Consider the following 27,850-nt stretch of genomic DNA (forward strand, 5'->3'; position numbering starts at 1 on the left):
GCTTTAGTGACGAATATACATTTCTTGGTAACCAGCCAATCAGTTTTGGAAATAATGTCAGACCATGACCCAGTAAAGTCTAACAGCCTATCCCTTGCTTACATGCACCATTAGAGCCTGTCGCCAATCACTAGCCATCTCTCTCAGGCATACTTTCCTTTCTCTGGAAGCAGAAATACCCCAAAATAAATTTGCCCTTCTCCAGAAAAAACACACTCCCCATTCAACAGCAAATCCTGATCCAAAGAAAAAATTAATTCAGGCAGGCAATTTTGATCTCTTAGAAAACTTTCCTTAAAAATGACAAATGTGTGTGATGGTAAAGCCATCCAATATGTCTGCATGCTGCCTTATTAAATTAAAAACACTTGATTTATTTATACAATGTCTTCAATGGCTTACAGATTAGGATCCTAGAAACAATACACGTCTTATAGCAAAAAATATACATATAATAATCCACCTATAGTTTATATAAATGATGAAATGCTTCTGAATATATCTATATATGTACACATATATACTCTGTGTGTGTGTTTGCAGAATCAGCACACAAATACTGCAGTCTTTCATTGGCTCTTCCCCTTCAGTGTCAAGGACACTAGGTTCAAAGTCTGAAGGAACGGAACAAAGGTCACCGCTGAGGACAGAGGACTGGCTTGATGCACCTTCCTTTGTGAAGGACCAGATTTGCTGGGCAGTGACACCCAGCCACGCACGGCTTATTGCAGGGGCCGATCTCATTCCAGTTGTCACAGGTCTTGGCACATCCTGGGCCACAGGTGTCATACACGGCCCCATGCTTACACTGGGTGGCTGGAAGAGAGACGAGATGAAGGGTGAGATGTGAGGAAGCAACCAGGTTAATTCACCCTCAGCCCATGCCATTCCCGCAGGCTCGTGGCACTCGTGGCACAGGTCTCCCCGCAGCACAGGTGCCCATCGCCTCCAAACAGAAGAACAAGAACCAGCACTTCCCAGACACTCGGAATCACCTGCACCTGGGAAACAGGACACTCCCACCTGCTGAGCCAGTGAACTTCAAAATGAGAGAAAACGAGAAAGCCTTATTCCCAGGTGGGAAAGACTATACATTAGTAAGAAGAAGTGAAGTCGCTCAGTCACGTCCGACTCTTTGCGACGCTATAGACTATAGCCTACCAGGCTCCTCCGTCCATGGGATTTTCCAGGCAAGAGTACTGGAGTGGGGTGCCATTTCCTTCTCCAGAGGGTCTTCCCAACCCAGGGATCGCAGCCGGGTCTCCCACATTGTAGACAGATGCTTTACCATCTGAGCCACCAGGGAACCTTTACTAATACATGAGTAAAGCTACATGCAAATCTACAGGTTACCTAGGTATTGAGAATGGTTTGAAAAGTCAACTCCAGTTAACTTCCAGTTGTTGAGCTCCAATGAATAGGAATCATTGTTGCAACTACCTTGATATTCAGATATATAGAATCACACATATAGGAGATGTGGTTTCGATCCCTGGGTTGGGAAGATTCCCTAGAGTAGGAAATGGCAACTCACCCCAGCATTCTTGCCTGGGAAATCCCATGGACAGAGGAGCCTGGTGGGCTACAGTCCATGAGGTCGCAAAGAGTCTGACACGAAGCGACTAAACACCACCACCACCAACTCATACAGGAAAAAAAATCTGCCAAGGATATTAGAAATGTGTGACATACTTTAATCTAGTTATCATGTGTTGAATTAATCAATTTGAAACTGGTTAGAGCGAGAGGTGGGTAGAGCCCAACTGAGAAAATTTAGATGTGTGACTGGGGAGAGGGAAGTAGCTGGCTGGCTGGTCAGAGAATATGAAAATGATGATGTAGCCAAATCATAGCAATTTTCTATCTTTGTTCAGTTGGAGCTAAAATGATTTTGACAGTATTCTGAAACTTAATGAAAATTCATGAATAGATTTGTCAGAAAAAAAAAAAATACTGCCAACATTCTGGAAGTTTTATGACACGTGGACTTATCCATCTGAGTTACTTCCAATGACAACCAAAGGTGGCACCCCTCATTCTCAGGAGGAGGGATGTTGACACATGTAAGAATTTAGAAGAATCCTCTTGAAGAACAGTAATAACCATCCAAACTCCATCTGTAGCTGTTTTTGTCTTCAGTTCATGGCACACAGCTCCTAGAGCACCTGGAAATCTCCAGAGTGTTTGTATGCCAATAGGGCTGGTGGTTGGGGTACCCAGACAGCCTCAGAATGGGGACTGCTCACCAGAAAGACCAAAGCATGATTAAAGGCTTGGAACTTTCAGCACTTTTTTGCCAGGGATGCAGACAGGGACTGGATATTGAGCTTATCACTTTCAGTAAATGATTTAATCAACTGTGCCTACATAGGGACTTCTGAATACAAATCCCTAGATGACTAACGACAGGGTTCAGAAAACTTTGGAACGGGAGGACACATTGAGGTGCTGGGATTATGGTGTCCCCGCTCTACTGGGACAGAAGCTCCTGTGTCTGGGGGACCCTTCTGGAACTTACTCTCTGTGCCTCTTTATCTGGTTGTTCATTTGTATCCCTTATAATAAACAGCTCAGACAGTTTATTAGAGAATCCCAGCTGCAATGCAGGACAACCAGGTTCAACCTCTGGATTGGGAAAATGCCCTGGAATAGAAACTCACTCCAGTATTCTTGCCTGGATAATCCTAAGGACAGAAGAGTCTGGCAAGCTATAATCCATGGAGTAGCAAAGAATAGGACACAACTGAGCAACTAACACTTTCACTTTACTTTCAAGAGTAAATAAGTGTTTTTCAGAGTTTTGTGAGCCCTTCTAGAAAATGATTAAGCCCAAAAGGGAAGGAGGCTGTGAGAACAGCTCTCTGCCCCTACTCTGTAGCCAAGTGGAGCAGAGAGAGGGTAACCTAGGGACTCAGTACTTGGCAACCAGCATCTGAAATGAGGTATCTTATGGGGCTGAGGCCTTAAACCTGTGGAGGTTGCTGCTAACCCTGGGCAGTTAATCTCAAAACTCTACTCAATGTCCCATGGTGACCCAAGTGGGAAGAAAATCCAAGAAAGAGTGGATATAAGTATACATATAGCTGATTCAGGCTTCCCTGGTAGCTCAGCTGGTAAAGAGTCTGATTGCAATGCAGGAGACCCTGGTGTGATTCCTGGGTCAGGAAGATCCCCTGGAGAAGGGATAGGATACCACTCCAGTATTCTTGGGCTTCTCTGGTGGCTTAGGCAGTAGAGAATCTGCCCACAAGGCAGGCGACCTGGGTTTGATCCCTGGGTTGGGAAGATCCCCTGGAGGAGGTCATGGCAACCCACTCCAGTATTCTTGCCTGAAGAATCCCCATAGACAGAGAAGCCTGGTGGGCTTCAGTCCATGGGGTTGCAAAGAGTCGGACAAGACTGAACAACCGAGCACAGCACAGCACACAGCTGATTCACTTTGCTATGCAGTAGAAACTAACACAACGTTGAAAAGCAACTAACTTCTTGCAGACACCTTCTCTCTCGGGCTTCTTTACCACCTCTTTAACACTAAAGGTTCAAATTGCCTCCAAGACCCTTTCCCTGACATTCTTTTCTCTTCTCATTAATTCTCTTCTCCTACCTTCCCTTCCCTCTCTTTCTCTATCAGTTATTACAATATTAGCTCCAATTTCCAGTCAAAACACTCTGAAATAGATTATCATTAGCTTGGATTCTCTCCCCAAACCAATCATTTTCCAAGTCCTAATTCAAACATCCTCTCCTTCAAGTAGCTTCCTGGACCTCTCCAAGATACCCTTCCCTGCTCTGCACCCAGCAGCACTTCTCACATGATGGTTACCTGTTTACTTGTTTTAATCCCCCAGATACTGTGCATCTGTGGGCTTCCATTGTGGCTCAGCTGGTAAAGAATCCACCTGCAGTGCGGGAGACCTGGGTTCGATCCCTGGGTTGGGAAAATCCCCTGGAGAAGGGAAAGGCGACCCACTCTAGTATTCTGGCCTGGAGAATTCCATGGACTCTATACTCCATGGGGTCGCAAAAAGTCGGACACCACTGAGCTATTTCATCTCATTGTGCATCTGTAGTTCCTATTTGGAGATGCTCACAAGGGTCTCCTAAGGGTCTTTTAAAAGACATATATTCCTCAGTCCCTTCCCTAAAGATTTTGCTCTGTGTCTACAGTGGAACCTTGGGCAGCTGTAAATTTTAAAGGTTCCAGAGGTCACTATAACAAGCACCCTTGCGTGAACAGAATGAACCACCAAAGCTGGGGCTCCTGAGGGCAGAGTCCTTGTCTTCCATGATGTAAAGTTCTGGCACAAGGCCAAGCACAGAGGAGCAGCTTAATAAATGCCTGTGCCTGTTGGATGATGATTTAATCTTAATGAAGTTCCATCCATCATCTTGGTTCCCAATTTGGATTATATTTGGCTGGCCTTGAGTTCATTTTCCACTCTGCTGCTTCCAGAATGCCTCTTTCAACTCACTTTTCACTCCAGATACTTTATTCCCCTCAGATCTCGCAAAGATCCCTCCTACTATGAAAACTCGGCAGAATTTCCTGTCTCTCTCACCCACGCTCTTTCCTGTTCCCTCCTTCTCCTATAGACATGCATTCCCCAATGTCTTTTCCTCTCTCTGACCTCTCAAGTCTTTCTTCTAACTGCACCACGTACTTTCCTACTGCTTCTCTGTGACATCTTACCTTTGACTACTGAACAGATGTTTTCCTCACCATTTGTAGGCAGAAAATGCGGAACTACTAGGGGAAAAGTGGATTATTTTCAGCATTGTTATTCAATTCAAATTAAATCAATAAACTTTTACTGAGTATCTACTATGGGGCAGGCATCCTCTAAGGCCAGGGAATCTGATGTGAATCGGATATCATCTCTGAGCTTTAGTCTCAGGAGCCAGGACTTAGAACCAAATGGGTGATTTAAGCCAGTTCTAATGAGGTGGATGAACCTATACGCTATTATACAGAGTGAAGTAAGTCAGAAAGAGAAAGATAAATGTCATATTCTAACGCATATATACAGAATCTAGGGAAATCGTACAGAAGAATTTATTTACAGGGCAGCAATGGAGAAACAGACATAGAGAACAGACTTATGGACATGGGGAGAGGGGAGGGGAGGGTGAGATGCATGGAAAGAGTAACATGGAAACTTACATTACCATATGTAAAATAAATAACCAACGGGAATTTGCTCTATGGCTCAGGAAACTCAAACAGGGGTTCTGTACCAACCTAGAAGGGTGGGATGGGTAGGGAGATGGGAGGGATGTTTAAAAGGGAGGGGATATATGTATACCTATGGCTGATTCATGTTGAGGTTTGACAGAAAACAAAAAAATTCTGTAAAGCAATTATCCTAAAAAATAAAAAGAAATTTTAAAAAATGGGTGAAGGAGACACAGAGATGGATTCTTAATTAAATGCAAGATGAACACATTAGACAGTGAGAATGAAGTACAGTGGAACAGTAAGAGAGACATCAACTCAACATTCAGGGCTCCTGAAAGATGATGCTGTGAAAGTGCTGCACTCAATATGCCAGCAAATTTGGAAAACTCAGCAGTGGCACAGGACTGGAAAAGGTCGGTTTTCACTCCAATCCCAAAGAAAGGCAATGCCAAAGAATGCTCAAACTACTGCACAATTGCACTCATCTCACAAGATAGTAAAGTAATGCTCAAAATTCTCCAAGCCAGGCTTCAGCAATATGTGAGCCGTGAACATCCAGATGTTCAAGTTGGTTTTAGAAAAGGCAGAGGAACCAGAGATCAAATTACCAACATCCACTGGATCATCGAAAAAGCAAGAGAGTTCCAGAAAAAACATCTATTTCTGCTTTATTGACTATGCCAAAGCCTTTGACTGTGTGGATCACAATAAGCTGTGGAAAATTCTGAAAGAGATGGGAATACCAGACCACTTGACCTGGCTCTTCAGACACCTATATGCAGGTCAGGAAGCAACAGTTAGAACTGGACATGGAACAACAGACTGGTTCCAAATAGGAAAAGGAGTACGTCAAGGCTGTATATTGTCACCCTGCTTATTTAACTTCTATGCAGAGAACATCATGAGAAACACTGGGCTGGAAGAAGCACAAGCTGGAATCAAGATTTCTGGGAGAAATATCAATAACCTCAGATATGCAGATGACACCACCCTTATGGCAGAAAGTGAAGAGGAACTAAAGACCTTCTTGATGAGAGTGAAAGAGGAGAGTGAAAAAGCTGGCCTAAAGCTCAGCATTCAGAAAAATAAGATCATGGCATCCGGTCCCATCATTTCATGGCAAGTAGATGGGAAAACAGTGTAAACAGTGTCTGACTTTATTTTTGGGGGCTCCAAAATCAGATGCAGATGGTGGTTGCAGCCATGAAATTAAAAGACGCTTACTCTTTGGAAGGAAAGTTATGACCAACCTAGATAGCATATTCAAAAGCAGAAACATTACTTTGCCAACAAAGGCCCTTCTAGTCAAGGCTACGGTTTTTCCAGTGGTCATGTATGGATGTGAGAGTTGGACTGTGAGAAAAGCTGAGCACCGAATAATTGATGCTTTTGAACTGTGGTGTTGGAGAAGACTCTTGAGAGTCCCTTGGACTCTGAGGAGATCCAACCATCCATTCAAATGAGATCAGTCCTGGGTGTTCTTTGGAAGGACTGATGCTAAAGCTGAAACTCCGATACTTTGGCCGCCTCATGTGAAGAGTTGACTCATTGGAAAAGACTCTGATGCTGGGAGGGATTAGGGGCAGGAGGAGAAGGGGACGACAGAGGATGAGATGGCTGGATGGCATCACTGACTCGATGGACGTGAGTCTGAGTGAACTCCGGGAGATGGTGGTGGACAGGGAGGCCTGGTGTGCTGCAATCATGGGGTCGCAAAGAGTCGGACACGCCTGAGCGACTGAATTGAACTTAACTAGGGATTTAGGAAAACTTCAGAAAATAGATCCCACTTAGATATTAAAAGGTGACAAGACACTGCCAGACAGACAATGGCAGAAGTTTTCCAGAGAGAGCATGGTGCCAGGGGAGGGCGGTAGGAGGGCAAAGAGGGTACAATCAGCAACAACAAGCAGCCATGACCCAATCAGAAACTGGAGGATCCTTGGTTTGTTGAAGGAGAAGCAAGGAATTTGAGAATGAGAGTAGGAGGAGGCAAAGGCAGAGAGGTGGGCAGGGGCTGTAATCCTTGAGGGAGTCTTAGAAGGGTTTTAGGGAGATCATATGATTAAATTTGCCTTCAATTTGGCACAACTTTTATACAATCCTAGAAAGTTAATCCTGACTTGGATCTTGTTTCATCCTCCATGTATCCAATATTTTTTCAAACTTGTAAAAGGCAAACAATACTTACTGACAACGTAAATGTGATGTAATTCATACACGTGCATTTGAAAAGGTTTCATTTGATAAAATACATGTTTCAAAAACTAGAAAATTACCAGAGTGGTTAGGGGTATGTTTGTGCTCAGTCATTTCAGTCATGTTAGACTCTTTGCAACCCTATGGACTGTGGCCCGCCAGACTCCTTAGTCCATGGGATTCTCCAGGCAAGAATACTGGAGTGGGTTGCCATGATCTCCTCCAGGGGATCTTCCTGATCCAGGGACTGAACCCAGGTCTCCTGCATTACAGGCGAATTCTATACAGCTGAGCCACTGGGAAAGTCTGGGGCTAGGGTTAACAGGTTTAAATTCTTAAGGGGGCACATAAACAGCTATTCTATAAAGCATGCAAGGAGCATTACATGTCACTTTATGTGGTGCCCCATGAAGGCATTATGTGTTGGCATTATCAATGCAATTAGTAAGCATAGATTTGTGCCCTTTGGGACTCAGCTGTTCCCACACCCCTCTTCTGTGCTGAAGGTTACAGTGCTGACTGTATCTCCTAATCCTTTATAGGAGATGTCTAGTCACCAAGGAGGATATCAGTGTGTATAAGTAGAGCAGAGGTGCTGCAGGAAAGGGGCTAGAATCGCCTGGAGTCTGCAGAGTAAAGCAAGGAGGAAACTCTCCACAGAAGCCAGCAGACTGTCTCATTTGCTGCAGAAATACACATACCACTTTGAATACCCCAGAATCTTTCCTGCTTATAAAATGTATTCCTGAAAGTTCAGTGACAAGTAGCAGAAAATCTGCTAAGGATGGCAAAGCAAGATGCAGGAGCAAGACCACAGGAAAGTTATCGAGTCAAAAGGAACCAAGTAACAGTGATTAGGAACAGGTGAATAGAAACTGGAAAGGTCCACACAACATAACGTAACAGCATAAGATAAGATAGTTAGATAGCATCACTGACTCAATGGATGTGAATCTGAGCAAACTATCAGAGAGAGTGGAAAACAGAGGAGCCTCGTGTGCTATAGTCCACAGGGTCCCAAAGAGTCGGACAAAATGACTTAGTGACTGAATGACCACAACAAACACAACAAATATTTTAATAAATTCAGTATCAGTTCAGTCGCTCAGTCGTGTCTGAATCTTTGTGATGCCATGTTGTGCCCGACTCTTTGTGACCCCATGAACCGCAGCACACCAGACCTCCCTGTCCATCACCAACTCCCGGAGTTTACTCAGACTCACGTCCATCGAGTCGGTGATGCCATCCAGCCATCTCATCCTGTTGTCCCCTTCTCCTCCTGCCCCCAATCCCTCCCAGCATCAGTCTTTTCCAATGAGTCAACTCTTCGCATGAGGTGGCCAAAGTACTGGAGTTTCAGCCTTAGCATCATTCCTTCCAAAGAACATCCAGGACTGATCTCCTTTAGGATGGACTGGTTGGATCTCCTTGCAGTCCAAGGGACTCTCAAGAGTCTTCTCCAACACCACAGTTCAAAGCATCAATTCTTTGGTGCTCAGCTTTTCTCACAGTCCAACTCTCACATCCATACATGACTACTGGAAAAACCATAGCCTTGACTAGAGGGACCTTTGTTGGCAAAGTAATGTTTCTGCTTTTGAATATGCTATCTAGGTTGGTCATAACTTTCCTTCCAAGGAGTAAGCGTCTTTTAATTCCATGGCTGTAGTCACCATCTGCAGTGATTTTGGAGCCCCCAAAATAAACTCTGACACTGTTTCCACTGTTTCCCCATCTATCTGCCATGAAGTGATGGGACCAGATGCCATGATCTTAGTTTTCTGAATGTTGAGCTTTAAGCCAACTTTCTCACTTTCCTCTTTCACTTTCATTAAGAGGCTTTTTAGTTCCTCTTCACTTTCTGCCATAAGGGTGGTGTCATCTGCATATCTGAGGTTATTGATATTTCAATAAATTAGTTGATGCTTATATAAATACACAAATATACACTCATATGTAAGGATATATAAAAATTTTTAACTCATATTTTTGTTTCCATTTTACAAGTAATGTTTATTCTTACAATAGGCTGACTTTTTTTTTTACAGTGTACTTGCTTATTTGTGCTCTCCTAATAATTAAGAACAGGGGCTATAATGCAAACTGACCTGGGTTTGAGTCCTAGCTTTCTTACTTTCTAGCTCTGTGATTTTTAGCAAATTACTTAAATATTCTAAGCCTTAATGCCCTTTACTGTAGAATGTGGGTAATACAGATTAGAGTGGGGATTAAATAAGATAAAATGCAATATAAAGTGCCAGAATAGTCCTTGGGGCAAAGGAGGTGCTTAGAAAATAGTACATATTAATATAAATGTTCATTATTAAACTTTTATAGACCTTCACAATAGCCCTCTGCATATCATACTGTGTTTAGTAATTCCTGTACTTAACTAGAGTTTCATTAGTCCTTCTCACCACAGCTGATGGGCCTACACTTTGTGGTAGTATCATGGTAATACTAAAATTCAGCCTTCTGAGAGATGTCACTTGTTCATTCAGAGTTTCTTGCTTGGCTGGCTTATCTACTCAACTTACAAGCTTTTTACTCTGGAAAATTTCTCTTCTCTATATTAAGTGGTCTTAAGTGCTGTCATAAGCCAAAAGATCTGAGAGCTAAAAACAAGTAAAGAGTATTCTCAGAGTCTTCAATATTCCAGATGAAACAGAAATGAGTCTACTGAGAGACGCTGCACGTCTCCATAGATACCAACTGTCAATCTGCGGAAGTTCGGTGTGTGTGTGTGTGTGTGTGTAAAATGGTCCCCTGCAACCAAACATTGACAGTTATACTTCACTCAGATGGTTCCACTAATTTTAAGTAGTAAATGGAACCTTTCAGAAGTCATATTCCCTTTCCATTAGAAAAGTAATTTTAGCTACTGGGATTCAGTCCCTGAAATCAGGATCCTGGGACAGGAGGAAAGTGTAGTCCTCAAACGCACTGGGTGCACTGAACTAGTGTTAAATATAGCTCAGCATCAGTAAGAGAGGGTTCACATATTCTGTATCTGATATGATCCTTGTCACGGCATCATAGCTAATAAAATTAATAAAGTTCTGCTGAGCTCAACGTTACACCAGGATGAATGGCTGGGCCTTGAGTGCACATATTTTATTCATTTCCTGGTAGATTCAAGGGAAATCTACCCTGTCTGACTCTTTGCAACCCCAAGGACTGTAGCCCACCAGGCTCCTCTGTTCATGGGATTCTCCAGGCAAAACTACTGGAGTGGGTAGCACTCCCTTCTCCAGGGTACCTTCCCGACCTAGGAATCAAACCTAGATCTCCTACATTGCAGTCAGATACTGAGTCACCAGGGAAAATTCAAGGGAAAGAGGACTCAAAGCAGAGAAAATGAGACAGGCATATTCAAGGTGTGCTGGAAGGGTCAAGTGTCTCAAAACCCTGCCCTTCCTATACTACCCTGCACTGAAGAGGGAGGTAAGTCATTTAGTCCCATGTTTCAGGAGCCTCAACCACACCTTAATATGAGTTTGTATCACCTCAGCCCTCCTCTGGAAGGGCAGCATTGACAGAGAGGTACTCTTGCCATGGAAAGGGAACTCAGACATAGATTGGACTTGACTTTCAGAGGAGAGAGCAAATCCAAAAGGGAAGCCACAAGGAGATAAAAGGGTTTGAGTGCTTTCTAAGGACATAGATTAGTGACTGTGTCAAGGGGTGGCTTGAAGAAGCTTTAGCGATCCCTAAACCCTCATCATTCTACTCCCCCAAAGCCACACATTAAGCACACAAATTAACTTCGTGGTTTCAACTCTGACTGCAGGTCAGAATCACCGGAGAGGTTTCAAGTAATACACAAGACAAGTTAAAGCAGGATATCTGGGCTTGGGGCCCAGGCATAGTTTCCTGGTTTATTTTTTTAAGCTCCCAGAATGACTCCAATGTCGAGCAGATTGAGATCCACTATCTAAGTGAACATCAGGTCTATGCCCTGAAAATGAGACTCAAGGCAATTCTTCCAACCAGCCGACCACTCTTGCGCTCCACCAATGTATATATTAAAGTTAGCAGTGCCATGAACTGCCTTCTTTTCCAATTTTGGAGTTAAGTTTTCTCGGATTCATGTAGAATGTTGCAAACCCCAGTCTTTCCATTCTAGGCAAAACAGGTCCTTTAAAGAAAAACATTTGCCAGCCCTTGTAGCAAAAGACAGTCGTCTTCTCTTGCGTCTAAGAGTAGCATTACTACTGACCATCTTGGAAGAGTTGAGCACTCTTCTAGATGTTTCGCATACATATTACTAATGCTTATAACTCTGCAGAGTAGATACTACTATAGGTGAAGGTGAGGTCGCTCAGTCGTGTCCGACTCTTTGCGACCCCGTGGACTGTAACCTACTAGGCTTCTCCGTCCATGGGATTCTCCAGGTAAGAGCACTGGAGTGGGTTGCCATTTCCTTCTCCAGGGGATCTTCCCGACCCAGGGATCGAACCCGGGTCTCCCGCGTTGGAGGCAGACGCTTTAACCTCTGAGCCACCAGGGAAGCCTAATTTCCAAAATATATCTAGAATCTCTCTTCTTCCTCCACACACTGCCTCCATCTTAATCCAAGCCACCATCATTTTGTCATTCCAAATACTGCAACAGCCTCTTGCCTTCAACCTTGCCCTATTCAACGCATTCTCTAAACAGGGTGGTCTTTGAAAAGCAGAAGGAAGGTTGCTTGAATTCCATCAGTGGCTTCCATCCTTCTTGGAATAAAAGCTAGACTCCTTCTCAAGACCTGTGAAGTCCTGCATGCAGGACTTCAGCTCCAGCTTCAACGCCACTCTCATCTTGAGCCTTTCTTTCCCTTGCCTACTGTGCTCACACTGACTCACTTCCAGTTTGAGAGCTGCCATCTTATACAAATATGATTCTTCCACATAGAACTCTTGTCCTGACTCCCTTCAGTTCTAGAATGTGCAGCTGGACTATCACGTCCAAAGAGAAGTTTTCTCTCCTCACCATTTAAGTAGCCACCCACTCTGGCTCCATTTATTTTCTTTTGCTCTGCTTTATTTGTTTCTTTCACCTTACTCACCACACTTAGCAAGTATTTATTGTAGAGTTACTAGTTTTGTCTGGTTCTCCCACTGGGCTGGCGGCACTTCAATGGCAGGGATCTCACCCCATCTTTCATAGTCACCAAAGTACTCACAGTGTTTTGTTCAATGCCTGGTACTTAGCCATTTTGTAAAAAATATTTCTTGGATGAACAAAGAAGCCCATTTTACAGATATCAAATAAGCTAAGTAACTTGCCTGAGATCAAAGTGTTATAATGACTATTACAGCAATCTGTCCCTCAGAAGGAAAAGAACATTTTACTGGTGTTTATATAGCAGTTTCTCTCTCAAAAAAAAAAAAACACAAAAAAACCACACACACAGGAAGCAACAGTTAGAACTAGACATGGAACAACAGACGGGTTCCAAATAGGAAAAGGCCTATGTCAAGGCTGTATATTGTCACCCCGCTTATTTAATTTATATGCAGAGTACATCATGAGAAACGCTGGGCTGGAAGAAGCACAAGCTGGAATCAAGATTTGTGGGAGAAATATCAATAACCTCAGATATGCAGATGACACCTCTCTTATGGTAGAAAGTGAGAAAAACTAAAGAGCCTCTTGATGAAAGTGAAAGAGGAGAGTGAAAAAGTTGGCTTAAAGCTCAACATTCAGAAAACGAAGATCATGGCATCCGGTCCCATCACTTCATGGCAAAGAGATGGGCAAACAGTGGAAACAGTGTCAGACTTTTATGTTTTTCATCTCCAAAATCACTGTAGATGGTGATTGCAGCCATGAAATTAAAAGAAGCTTACTCCTTGGAAGGAGAGTTAAGATCAACCTACACAGCATATTCAAAAGCAGAGACATTACTTTGCCAACAAAGGTCCCTCTAGTCAAGGCTATGGTTTTTCCAGTAGTCATGTAGGGATGTGAGAGTTGGACTATAAAGAAAGCTGAGCGCCAAAGAATTGATGCTTTTGAAGTGTGGTGTTGGAGAAGACTCTTGAGAGTCCCTTGGACTGCAAGGAGATCCAACCAGTCCATCTTAAAGGAGATCAGTCCTGGGTGTTCATTGGAAGGACTGACATTGAAGCTGAAACTCCAATACTTTGGCCACCTGACATGAAGAGCTGACTCATCTGAAAAGACCCTGATCTTGGGAAAGATTGAGGGCAGGAGGAGAAGGGGACGACAGAGGATGAGATGGTTGGAAGGCATCACCGACTCAATGAACATGAGTTTGGGTGGACTCCGGGAGTTGGTGGTGGACAGGGAGGCCTGGCATGCTGCAGTTCATGGGGTCTCAAAGAGTCGGACACAACTGAGCGACTGAACTGAACTGAACTATACTGAAGAACTTAAATGGCTGTAACTGTTCTGGATCTCCTTTGTTCCACACGTAACCTAAACCACAGCAACGACTATCCCTGTGCTAAGCACATCAAGCTGGTAGCTTGAGGTTAAGAGGATTTTGCACCAGTGGAAATCCTTAAATTGTGCAAATGTGCTCATCACAAAGCACTTCTCTTAAACATTTTCTATCCTGCCCAGTGAGAAGTTCCTGTGTTTTATCAAGTTGAAATCCAGCTGGGCTACTTATAATGCCAAGGGGGGATGTGACCATTCACCTATCATCAAATTCTCTTTTAGTGCTATCTTGGAAATGGCTACCCACTCCAGTATTCTTGCCTGGAGAATTCCATGGACAGAGGGCCTCATGGACGACAATCCATGGGGTTGCAGAGTCAGACATGACTTAGAGACTGAGCACATTACTAGCTTGGGCACTGTAGCTGAGTTTCTGATGGTTGGATCTGCCAGAAATTTCTCACCTGCACAGTTCTGCTGTGGCTCCCAGTGGACACGGATGCCCTCTCTCTGGCAGGCCCGGGTATATGCCAGGAATGATTCGCAGTAACAGTTTTTATGGACTGGACATTCACACATGTCTGTCACGCAGGACCTAAGGGACCAACAGAAAGAAGTGAACATTCAAAAATATCAAATACCAAGTATCCTAAATACAACTTGAAGAAAAGCAGTGGGTGAGTGAATGTCAAACCTTGTCTGGACATTAAAGGCTGCTATTTTAAATTTGAAACCTAAAAATGATATAAAAAAAAAAACTTCATGAAACCTTACTGGATACCTTTGAATAATGTGACATCAGTTTCCTTTTCTTTTAGAGCAGGACTGGTCAATAGAACTTTCTTAATGATGGAAATACTCTATAGTCTCCACTGTCCAAAGTTATAGCCACTCATCATATCTGGTCAATTAGCACTTGAAATGTGTCCAGTGAGAATGAAAAACCAAGTTTTTTATTTGATTGAATTTTAATTAATTTAGATGTAAACAGTTACAAATGTCTATTTGTTACCATGTTGGGAACACAGCTCTTAGAATACACCCCTGTTCAAGGTGCTGCCATTTTGTGAGTAGCTCTGATATATATTAGGATATAACTGAAATAGAGACCAATCTGATGAGAGAATCAAATCCCTTGGCTTTCTGAAGACATTCAATTAGCATTCACTTTTCCAGTATCTTAGAATCTTAGTCTTTTGAGGAACACGTTCTTTAGAACGTGGGGTGACAAATTCCAAATAAAGCAAAACTTTCAGGCCACTAGTTAGACTGAAAAATATAGGCGATTGAGTCAAGGTCCTTGTTTTTCTTTTTACTCAGTCGCTCAGTTGTGTCTCTTGGCAACCCCATGGATTGCAGCTCGCCAGGCTCTTCTGTCCATGGAATTTTACAGGCAAGAATACTGGAGTGGGTTGCCATTTCCTATTCTGCGCAATCTTCCTGACCCAGGGATCAAATCTACATCTCTTGTATCTAGGTAGATGATTCTTTACCACTAGTGCCACCTGGGAAGTGCCTAAGGGGCTTAAATTTAAATATGGAAATGATTGGCCAGGACGTAAAGAGAACTGAAGTGTGTTTCAAACACAAACTAATATATTTTCAAACACACTGACTTTGGAGACATAATAACCTCACATTGGACTATGATATTACAGTCTACAAAGGCCTTTCTCATTCTGTTACGAGTGCTAAATAAGACATAGCATAGTCCCTGTTTTATTAATTTAAAAAAAGTCATTCTACAAATAGGCCCAAAGTCACACTAGTAAGTGACAAAAAAGTGAACTAAATTACATCTCCTGAGACTAGTGCTCTCTTTCCAGCAAGTTTTGTTGTTGTTTGTTTAGTTGCTAAGTTGTTTCTGACTCCTTTGCAACCCCACAGACTGTCTCCTCTGTCCATAGGATTTCCCAGGCAAGAATAGTGGAGTGGGTTGCCATTTCTTTCTCCAGGGGATCTTCCCAACCCAGGACAATGAACCCAAGGGGTGTACTGTATTGGCAGACAGAGTCTTTATCATTGAGTCACACGGAAGCCCTGCAGCAAGTTTATTGCCTGACAATTTTGACTTAACATTTTACATAAGACACCCAAGATTAGACTACCCTTTTTTTTTTCATCCTCTGTTCAGCGAAACCACTTCTTTATAGAATTTAATTCAAGGCTGGAAGCAGAAAAAAATAATATTCAAGATTATAAATAGCACTGATGATCCTGGAAAGTGATCAGGACATGATCATCCAGTGTTCTTACACAAGCATTCCCTCTTGCTGTGAGATGTGTACACACCTGATTATAGAGAGTAACCAGCTTGCTCTGGGTGGAACTGCCTGCTCTGAACAAGAATTAAATGGCAGAAACCATATTAAAAGATCAATAGACTCACCGCGTACCTTCAAAGTTATTACATTTCAACACTCAAGGCCACAGCCTTGGGAAATGGGAACTATGCTGGAACAAAACAGAAACAAGTCTGAAACCTCAAGAGTGCTTTCATTTCATCCAAAGAGAGACTGTTTGATGCCTGATACTTAAGACACAATAATCAGGACAGAAAAACTGCTCTCTCTGCTCTCTGCAATAATCAAAGCTGTAATTCTTAATACCTTCTCCACTTGTATTACAGAAAACCTGTGAAATCATGTTCAGCCCTTTCTGATACTAAACACACATGTTATGTCTTTAACGTGGAGCCTCCGGGTTTCCAAGAAAAGACAAATAAAGCCTGTCCTTACAACAGCCACTAAATGTCTGAGAAGGAACCCTCCTCAACATTATTTCCTTTGTTGTTTCAATTTTCATTTCAGACTAACCCACGCCCACCACATCTGCGCTCGGACTTCACAGCACCATTTTTGGCTGCTCCGGTCCTCCCCTCTGAGCCCACTTCTGCTTCACATGTTTCTCACCCTCTTTCCTGGCCCAGGGGTATGGGTACCCTTGCTGTTGTACTCAACTCCCACTGACATGACAGGAAGGGGATGGGACCTCATGAACCTGGTAAAATGGTGGTAATTATATGGGAAAAATCTCAACCAGAGGAAATGCTCCCTCTGATTTGAAAGAATGTCTAATGTAATTCTATAAAACTGTTTGGACAGTCAGCAAACAAAATTTAATTTGTTTGTGTGAAAGGACTGTTGGCTAGTGTTTTCCTTCTCTTCTCTATATTTCTGCCAGTTGTTGTATGAAGGTATTTATACAATTTAAAATAAATTATGAACAGCTCAATCCAATTCACTGAGACTGCTGAGAGAAATGTTCAAAGCACATATTTAATAATTGCTATGTACACATAATCTACCCTACCCACAGACTACTCTGGACTCTCAGACACAATCAATAATACATCTACCCTTTAAGACTAAGGAAGATTTGAGCTTCTTCTATTACTTGGCACTCATGAGAAACAACATTTGAGGGAAAAACGTTTGTCAGAGTCAGTCTTTAACTTGAAATATGTCACGTATTTTTAAAGGCTTGAAAGATGTGTCTTGTCACAGAAGTTAAAACTATAAGATGTCTTTTTTCACTTGTCAAGTTGACTGTTGCACAAAATTGTACCCAGAGTTTGTAAGAGAATGAAGAAATAGACAGTCCATACTCTGCTGGCAAAAGTGTAAAAGTGTAGCGCTTATGTTGAGCACTTTGCTCTACTCAGCCTTTACATGAATTATCACATTTACTCCACACAGAAGCAGATAGGAGGCAGGTGGTATTACCAGCCCACTTAACAGATAGGGAAACTGAAGCCTGGAGATGTTAACAATTTCCCCAGGGTCTCATGGCTGATGACAGATTCAGAACTTCAGAACCAGGACTGTAACTCAGGCCTTTCTAATCTCAACTCTCATGTTCTTAATAAGATTAGAAGATCTTTCTAGAGAGTAACTTAGCAATACTTACAAATAGCCCTAAGAAACATTTTTATCCTGATAGGGAAATTTCACACCCAAGGAAATAGTAACTTGTGTGGTTTATATATAGGGGTGTCATCACAATACTATTAAAATGGAAAAAAAAAACACCTAAATTGCCTACATTAGTTACATACATTTTAGGAGACTTCTACAATGAAATATTCTACAGATATTACGATGGTATTTATGATGTTCATTTTTAAACTGAAGGAAACATTCAGGAAGGATTAATGGAAAAAGAGCAAAACTGTTCCAGTCTTGTGTAGTCACACGCGTGCTTATGTGCTAAGTCACTTAGTCGTGTCTGACTCTTTGTGATTCTATGGACTATATCCCACCAGGCTCCTCTGTCCTTGGGATTCTCCAGGCAAGAATACTGGAGTGATCACATGCAGAAAACGATATACCCAAATATTCACTGCAGTCAACCCTGAGTGCTGGCTCTTTCTCTTATTTTCCTGCATATTTTCTACAGTGAACATGTACCACTTTTCTAAAAAGATAAAATCACAGTGTTGGGACCTAACCTGAGCCGTGACAGGCTCAACAGGCCACACCAGGCCTAAGTCTCAGGTTCCTGTAAGCATGAGTCACAATTCTAGGAAGCCCCACCCTAGGAGAGTTCCCGCTGGCGCCAAACCGGATTAAAACCTGAGTCATGATTCCAGGGAACCACACCCTGGGAAAGTCCCCGATGGCACCACACCTGAGCCAATCCGGATAGGGATGCAGGATTTGGACATCGCGCACGTGTATGGCTCAGCCAATCATTACCCGCCAGCTGTACTAAGAACCGCCTGTATAAAAGCAGCTGTGAGTCAGAGCTCAGGGCTCTCTCGTCAGGACTCCACTGTGCTGGATGAGACAGGAGCCCTAGCTCGAGCTAGCAATAAACCCCTTTATGCTTTTGCATTGCTGTGGATGTCTTATTCTCTCAGTTTTGGGGACTCGGACACTGGGCATAACAACAGTGTATTTTTTAAACAACAAAAGGAATGTCATAAGATGTATTAATATTTAAATCCAAATTTAGGAACTAGAGTGAGTGAAAAATAAAGAACTGGAGAAAAATAAAGCTTCCATTGTAGATTTTAGCTATTAAATATTTCTCCAGCTAAGATCTTTCTAATCTGTACATCAGAGGCCTCCTGACATAGGCTGTGATTTGATCCACTTTGTGTTGTCCTCAGATTTCCACCTCATTGATCGAATGATGCTGTAAGCTTGACATCCGGGTGAATGGAATGGATAACAGAATAATTATGCATGCTTCTGCTGATAACATAGGAATTTATTAAGAGGAAAATACAAGCATCTTCATAGACCCGTCAAATTTCAGGGAGGGGCAAAACTATTGTTATTCAAGTATTCAATTCATGTTATCACACTTAATACTTCAGCCTGGGTGAAATCTAATTTATGACCCAGTGGAGCTGAATTTTTATATGTTAATAGAAGATCATGGACCTTGCCTTAGTCAGTATTCACCAATACTCTACATTTATATTCATTTTACGGAATCAGTAGCAGAATGTTATCACTTTCAGTAGTTACTGAGATTTATGGCTTTGGTTTTTCTGCTTTCATGGCATTATTCTGTCAGTAATATTCTGTCTGATGCTGAGTTCTTGGTCAGGAAACACCGTCACCCGTTGCTCCAACGGGAAACCACAGGATCCACTTCAAATGAGCTTTTCCAGGAAAGCCCTGCAGGTAAAGAGCACCGGCTTGGCCCGAGCAATCCCTGTAAAGCATACTTTCCGCCATGGGAGCTTTTAATTAATGTACCTAGAAATGCTTTTCTAATTTATCCTCCCTGCCCTTGGCATCTTTCCTGACAGCAGAGAGGTGCAGGCAGGACTCTCGTTCCATGGGGTTTGCACAGCTGTGCGGTGCAGAGATAAGGAAAAGGATGCCAAGGGCTATCACAGGGCCCCAAGCAACTGGCTCCGTGCTGTACTGTAATGTCACATACCAACTGCCTCCCTTGTCTATCCATTTCACGTGCATGTGCCGTGCTCCACGTGTCAATAAGACCCTTTGAACACCTCTCCTCATAGCACCCAGCAGAGTACATGTGTCAGCACCTACCTGTGGTCCCTTCCCTCCCTGAAATAGGACTTATCACAATTTACCTACGGGGGAGCCTCCTCATCTTTTTTCCCCTGTCAAGTTACAACCACTGCCTCCTGCAAAGCTCCAAGATGGTAGCTACTATCCACACGGAGCCATTTACATGGAAATTTAAGTTAACTATGATTAAATAAATCTAAAATTCATACACTAGCCATACCTCAAGTGTTCAGTGGCCATCTGTAATTCATGACCACCATATTAGACATTTCCACCAGTTCCATCACTGCAGAAAATTGTACTGGTACTGGACGGTGGTACCAAGAATGCAGCTCTGTCTATATTTGAAAACCACTCCTGTCCTCTCCAGAGGGATTTATTGGTGGAGTAAGATCAAGGCCTCATCTACAGAGGAAGTTCAAATTTCTTGGCCTCAATGTCAAGGTCCCTGGCCATCTAAACATCCCTGTTTCTTTCCCATTCATTCTTTCATCCAATCATATGGGGCCGTCTCATTAAGCATCAGGCTTCCTTATGCCTTGTTTTTGCCTCGAATGTGCCTTTTTGTCCTCTCCACTGGAAAAATCAGATGCCTATCCTTTAAGACAGTTTCAGATTCCTCTGTGGTGCTCCCTGACTGGCTCAGGAAAAGTTATCCCCTGTCTATCAGGTCCTGTGCCTTCCACATCTTTTTTCTTGTGCAGACTCTCTGAATCCTTATGGTCTCTTTCTCTGTTTCAGCAGCAGAACTATATCTCGCTCATCCAGCCAAGCACTGTGCCTTGGACACACAGCTCATTAAGCATTCAGTGAATCATCCCAAGAGTAGATGAGAATGGCCTGATAACCTTCACACGGCTTCCATGGGGCTGGGCAGTTGGACACTGATATCTGAGGGGCATGAATTCCATTCTTGCCCCTAACTTGCTGCCTGTGGTATGGGAGCTGCTACCCATGGCTACCTTGGAACAAAGCTGCTTCTACAAGAACCTTTCCAGTGTCATTTTCATTTTGAACTTCTGGTACCCCTCTCCTGTATCCCAGAGGATTTTTTTTGCATTTAGTGAATGGTGGGAAAAAAGATTTTGATGAGAGAATTCTGCATTCATGACACATTTTCAGGAAAGCACCTATTCAGTCCTGTACGAACAACCTATAGTTCTTCATGTTATTAAAAAGGCAAGCCTCCAACACTGCTAAAATCAAAACATCAAACACCTCTCTGCTTCCTAGCAACAGCACACCAAGTGATTTTCCCTCTGCTTTTTCTGGCAGGAGGGCCACGCCTGCCAGAGAGAAGCAAGTGCTCATGACTTTGCTACCCAAACACAGTCCTGAAAGACAGATATATGAACCACTGGGAATGCTCCACCCGGTTTCTGGGGGAACAGATAGGCAAAGCAAGAGCCAGCCCCATCTAGGAGCCAGAGTCAGAGCTCCGGCTTTCCCTTCTGCCACCATGAAGGTCTCTGGCTGGGCTATTTGTTCAATCTGGAGGTCAGTTGTCCTGGGAGCAACAATAGAACAGGACTGGAAGATGACTAGAAAACCACACTGGGGTCCTATGGCTTTCCTTACTCCATGTATTTGGAGAGTTCACAGAAGCAAGTGAAAGCATCTCAGGCTTATTAGTGCCTGGGAATCAATGAAAAAGGGAGATGGGAAAGGCTACTAGAGACAGAGTTCTGACTGGATGGAGTGTATTTAACACCAAGGGACTACTTAAAATTTCACAAATACTTTAACCCTTGAAATTCTGTGCTGACTTTCCTAACCTGAGTTACATGGAAGTAACTAGAGGTAGCAGCCACAACCTGAAGGCATATCCATGTTACATTATACCTAAGAAAACAATTCCAAACCTAACTCAGAAGTGGCTACCTCAGTTCTCCTCAATACTATATAGGCACTCTTATGCTTTCACACACAAATAACAGTACTCTAACCTAGAAGTCGGGGTTCAAAGATTTAATAACGTGAAATGTAACGTAGCTTTATTGAGTTGTTAATAAGTGTGTGGGGCAAGTCTGCAAAGCCAGCCTACTGCTCCTTCCAGACTCTTCCTGGGCCAGTCACAGTGGGCACCACCATGGCTTAACTATGAGTGAGAATATCTGAAAGTTTAAATTGGTTCCAGGTGGCTTAGGGTTGCCAGGCTAGAATAGCAAGGTCAGGCATTTCTGGATGATCTTGTGCATTTCATGAAATCTATTTGAGGAGATGGAGCAGGAGAATCTGGGAGGCCAGCTGTGTCTCTGGTTGTGGATCTTGAATTTATCTGCAGTCCAGCTCCACCACCCACCCACCCACACACACACACACACACACACACACACACACACACATTAGACCTTGAGCTCACTCCTTAGTATGAAGAATGAACTCATTGAGCTCTGCTTATTCCAGGCACTAAGGGAGGTTCAGAGATGAACAGACATGGATCCTAGCCAGAAGAGAAAATTGCACAGATACTGAAAACCAAACTCGAAATGACGTGAGGGCTTTAATGGCAGACAGCTGGAGCAATGGGATGAAAGAAAAATGAGTGTTAGTCGCTCAATCATGTCCGACTCTTTGTGATCCCATGGACTATAGCCCACCAGGCTCCTCTATCCTCTATCCACATGGATTCTCCAGCAAGAATACTGGAGTGGGTTGCCATACCCTCCTCCAGGGGATCTTCCCAATCCAGGGATCCAACCCAGGTCTCCTGCATTGCAGAGAGATTCTTTACCCTATGAGCCCCCAGGGAAGCCCTTGGATACTGAACAATGCGCTAAGTTGCTTCAGTTGTGTCTGACTCTTCGTGACACCAAGGACTATAGGCCCCCAGGTTCCTCTGTCCAGCCAAAAGTACTGGATCAGGTTGCCATTCCCTTCTCCAGAGGATCTTCCCTATCCAGGGATCGAACCTGTGTCTCTTATGTCTCCTGCATTGGCGGACAGGTTCTTTACCACTAGTGCCGCCTGGGAAGCGCCAGAGCAATGGGATCCACAGGGCAGGCAAGGGTGTCCAGAGGCTTCACAGAGTAGGAGAGACACAGGAACTGGGTCTTAAAGGATCTGTGTAATTGTGTTTGTTTTAAGAATGAGGAAAAGGAAGTTTCAGGCACAGGCAGGGACCCCAGTACAAGCCAAGAGTGAAAATGACCAGATTTGAGACTTGATAATCATGTGATCCAAACTCCAATATTAAAAACAAAACCAAAAATGATCCCTGATGGCAGTCACAGAGCAGCCTGGCAGGGCTACCCTCAAGGCATTTCTTTCTTTGAGGGGTTCAGAGCCTCATAGTCTGCAGCCTTAACTCTTCGGTGTGACGCTTGGAGCCACACGGACTCTGTGAATGCGCTGGAACCCACTCAGTCTCTCAGACTCGAGAATCGCAGAGATCACTGACTCTTCTGCGACCTTCCTAAGCTCTGCCCTCCCAGTCCTGCCTGTTTTCCTCTTCCTGCCTTCAGTGTCCTTCTCTCTGTAACTGCTCTCTTCCTGCTTTGCAAGAATAAAAATCAGAATACTAACATAACACAGAAATAACCTACCAAACCAATTTGATAATTACTCACAAGGAACCTCTTTGATTGCCTGGATCCTGTTCCTGTCGTGCATTCTCTGCCTACTTAGGCATATCCCCGATTGAAAGCCTAGGGATGCTACATTTGCAACTATTTAGATTCTCCAGATACTGAACATTACTGATTGCTTTAATCCTAGTAACACTTTCCAGGAAGCGAATGCCAGGACCTACATAGCAGAAGCCAGCCTTACACAGGCATCCCAGAAATAAGCATCAGCCTTGGGCACCCTTCAAAAACCAGAGATGGTCTTAGTGGAATAAGAGGCATCTGTGGACACAGACATCTCCTCGAAAGAGTAGCAATGCTTATGATTTTCCTTAGATGCTAATTTCCTTCACTCTTGCTTTGAACAGAGACCAAACAATAATCATGCATGTTCTGGAACCTAAAATATTTTCTCCCTTGATAAGGCCGTATATCAGATCATATGTGGAAACTATGGTTCTTATGCTCATAGTTAAGTTAGCTTGCGTCTTAGGGGTGGGGAAGGTGTGTGCACCATTCTATTTGCCCCACATCCAGGCGCTATGACTTTAAAGGGGCCGAAGTCTCTATACTCACTAACAAGGTTGGAAATACTCCTCTTAGGAAAGACGAGCTACCTTTACTTGAGTACGAAACACTGACTTCACAGAGGGAAAAGCTAATGAACGGAAGGTATGCTGAATTGTCACTCTTCAAGGGATAACATTTCAGTTTGGGCAAAGATGCCTCACATCCAGCTGGAGAGAGAAGCCTGGTCGCTGCCCCCCTCTAGTGGCCAGGAGTTAGAATGTCAAATAACCTTAATTGTTATAGCATTTAGCTTCTTACCCTTTCAGTTTAGGGGGCGGGGCTGGCTGATAAGACAGAAGAATGGCTTCTTGTCAGAAAATCAATCACTTTTCTCTTAAACACATTCAATGCATCACTGCCATGCTCACTGTGAAACAAGAAGACTGGTTGCATGGTGCTCAGTTGTGTCCTACTATTTGAGACCCATGGACTGTAGCCTGCCAGACTCCTCTGTCCATGGGATTCTCCTGGAAGAATACTGGAGTAGGTTGCCATTTCCTCCTCCAGGGTATCTTCCCAACCCAGGGATCGAACCCAGGTCTCCGGCATCTCCTGCATTGCAAGAGAATGCTTTACGGTTGAGCCACCTGGAAAGCCAGGCTGGTTGGTGGACTAAAATCCCTGAATAATCATGAATGGCTGCATGGGGTGTCTCCCTAGGAGGGAGAAGATATAGACTGGAACACCCTGTTGGAGGGGGATAAGGTGGAGCATCAGTGATAATGGTCTAAAAGCTTTTCCATTTTTCGTAACATCTCATTTTCCCTATGTACTGCATCCAGCTTCATACACTTTTTTAAAAACAAATTGTATGTACAATTTAATAGGGTTCCCTCTTTTTTGTTTTTTATGTTATTTTTAAATTTTGTATTGGGGTATATCCAATTAACATATCAAGTACAAAAGAATACTTGAGAGAAATACTTGGGAGAAATACTTGGGAGAAATCTTCTCTACCACGTCTGGGACAGTAACACAATCAAAAGATACCAATGTGATGCCAATATTTATCTATGTCCTTAGCTCTTCACTGGTAAAAAAGCAGTGTCCCTACGGTTCCAGTATCCCATGACTATATCTAAATATGGACCAAAGCTAGGTAATATTCCTACTTGGAAAAGATCCTCCAGGAAATAAGAGAGTGAAGGTTCTTTACTCAGAAAATCCCAGTATCTCTTCTTTGGGGTGATTAGTCTCATCATATTTTTCACCCAATATTGACAGATACACACCATGTTTGAAACTGTTCCATTCAACACTCATTGAGTGTCTGTGTATAAGGTACCACTGCTTTAAACTTGGGACATTCACAGTGTGTTGGGGAGGCAGGGGAAGACAGGCAAGCCAACACAATGAAGGAGGCTGAGTCTGGGACTCCTGTAAGTGCAGGATGGCTCTGGAGGGAAAGCCTCCTTAAATGGTACTTATGGGGTGGGGATTGGGGGTGGAGTGCTCCCACAAGTGACTGAGGGTGCTCACATAAAGCTGTTATTTGGGAATCGGAGAGGAAGCAAGACCAGGTAAGGAGCACTGTGGACTCACCACCCTGGTGAAAACCCCAATTTTATCATTTGGGGTGCTTCCCCTTTCTATGCCAGGTTTCCTTGCATAATCTCTCAAAGGATTCTCATGAAAAATAATGGAGAAAACAGACTCCCACTGCCACAGCCGCCATCCCTAAAGAGGAGAGGGAAGTTCAAACACATTCAGAAATGAGGGTAAGAGGCAGCCAGGGAAGAATCCCCCATGGTCACCTTCCTAGCCCATTGTGAGGATTCTGATTCTGAGTGAGGAGGGTGTGGGAAACGGTGTGTCATTCTCTCTCATTCTAGGGTGGCCTCCCCTCTCCTCTGCGCTCGGGGTCTTCTCGCCCCTGCAGCTCCAGCATGGGTCTGCTTGCCCAAGAGGGCAGCTATCCAATGAGCTTCTCACAAGAGTGATGACAAAAATCCATGAAAGCAAAGGAGGCATCTGACATCTGGAGGCCACACCCCAGCTACACGCATCATCCACAACCAGCCCACCTGCTTCAAAGGGGCCGATCCATCCAGAGCCTTTTTCACTTTAGGCCGTGGACGGCTGCCAAGCCCCACAAACCCTCCACTACGTGTGCTAATAAAAGGGCACAGTGGTGGCTGGCTGCCCCCAGAGGAGGCTACCTGGTGGTGAACTTTTTCAGATGGTGGGTGCCTTTCATCAAGTGTCCGCCACCTCGCCCCCACCATCAACCAGCATTCACATCCAATCGCTGCTCAAAGAAGCACTTTTTGTACTCCATCCTCTGTGCAGCTTGGCTGCCCAAGGAAAACACAGTCCACTGGACCTAAAAGGAAAAGTGTCCTTCTGAGGGACACCCCCATCAGAACTGGGCCCCATGAGATGGCAGGCGGCCACACTCAAATCACAGAAAAGAGGTTCTGGGATCAGATATTCCCCAAAGGCAAATCATAAACACCCTGGGCCCACTGCTTCCTCATCTGCTTCCCCCTCCCTCTGTCAGAATGACAACACCATTGTATAAGCCCCAGAGAGTTGGAATGTGAGGCATATTTCCTAGAAGCAATTAAGGAGACTATTACTTGAAAGGCCCCACAGTCTTCACAGCCCCAAGAGTGAAAGACGCTGCGTTGAGTCAATATTTCATGAGTACCAGCTATATGCCAGTTCAGTTCAGTCACTCAGTCGTGTCCGACTCTTTGCGACCCCATGAATCACAGCACACCAGGCCTCCCTGTCCATCACCAACTCCCAGAGTTTACCCAAACTCATGTCCATTGAGTCGGTGATGCCATTCAGCCATCTCCTCCTGCCCCCAATCCCTCCCAGCATCAGGGTCTTTTCCAGTGAGCGAACTCTTCGCATGAGGTAGCCAAAGTATCAGAGTTTCAGCTTCAGCATCATTCCTTCCAAAGAACACCCAGGACTGGTCTCCTTTAGGATGGACTGGTTGGATCTCCTTGCAGTCCAAGGGACTCTCAAGAGTCTTTTCCAACACCACAATTCAAAAGCATCAATTCTTCAGTGCTCAGCCTTCTTCACAGTCCAACTCTCACATCCATACATGACCACTGGAAGAACCATAGCCTTGACTAGACGGACCTTAGTTGGCAAAGTAATGTCTCTGCTTTTGAATATGCTATCTAGGTTGGTCATAACTTTCCTTCCAAGGAGTAAGCGTCTTTTCATTTCATGGCTGCAATCACCATCTGCAGTGATTTTGGAGCCCCCAAAAATAAAGTCAGACACTGTTTCTACTGTTTCCCCATCTATTTCCCATGAAGTGATGGGACCAGATGCCATGATCTTCATTTTCTCAATGTTAAGCTTTAAGCCAACTTTTTCACTCTCCTCTTTCACTTTCATCAAGAGGCTTTTTAGTTCCTCTTCACTTTCTGCCATAAGAGAGGTGTAATCTGCATATCTGAGGTTATTGATATTTCTCCCGCAAATCTTGATTCCAGCTTGTGCTTCTTCCAGCCCAGCATTTCTCATGATGTACTCTGCATAGAAGTTAAATAAGCAGGGTGACAATATACAGCCTTGACGTATTCCTTTTTCTATTTGGAACCAGTCTGTTGTTCCATGTCCAGTTCTAACTGTTGCTTCCTGACCTGCATATAGGTTTCTCAAGAGGCAGGTCAAGTGGTCTGTATTCCCATCTCTTGAAGAATTTTCCACAGTTTATTGTGATCCACACAGTCAAAGGCTTTGGCATAGTCAATAAACGGAATGAAGCAGGGCAAAGGCTAATAGAGTTTTGCCAAGAGAATGGACTGATCATAGCAAACACCCTCTTCCAACAACACAAGAGAAGACTCTACACATGGACATCACCAGATGGTCAATACCGAAATCAGATTGATTATATTCTTTGCAGCCAAAGATGGAGAAGCTCGATACAGTCAGCAAAAACAAGACTAGGAGCTGACTATGGCTCAAGTCATGAACTCCTT

General features: G+C 43.7%; 1 protein-coding gene across 1 annotated transcript in view; it reads right to left on the reverse strand.

Moving 5' to 3' along the window:
* Positions 1-634: 634 nt before the first annotated feature.
* Positions 635-27,850, reverse strand: part of BMPER (BMP binding endothelial regulator) — a 252,338-nt gene continuing 225,122 nt past the window's right edge. Inside the window, exons 14-15 of the mRNA XM_052638900.1 lie at positions 14,230-14,360; positions 635-816 (exon numbers count right to left, since the gene is read on the reverse strand). Coding sequence (XP_052494860.1) covers positions 635-816; positions 14,230-14,360 — 313 coding nt within the window. The remainder of the gene's footprint in view (positions 817-14,229; positions 14,361-27,850) is intronic.

The sequence above is a fragment of the Budorcas taxicolor genome, chromosome 4 (assembly GCF_023091745.1).
Source record: "Budorcas taxicolor isolate Tak-1 chromosome 4, Takin1.1, whole genome shotgun sequence".
Lineage (NCBI taxonomy): Eukaryota > Metazoa > Chordata > Mammalia > Artiodactyla > Bovidae > Budorcas > Budorcas taxicolor.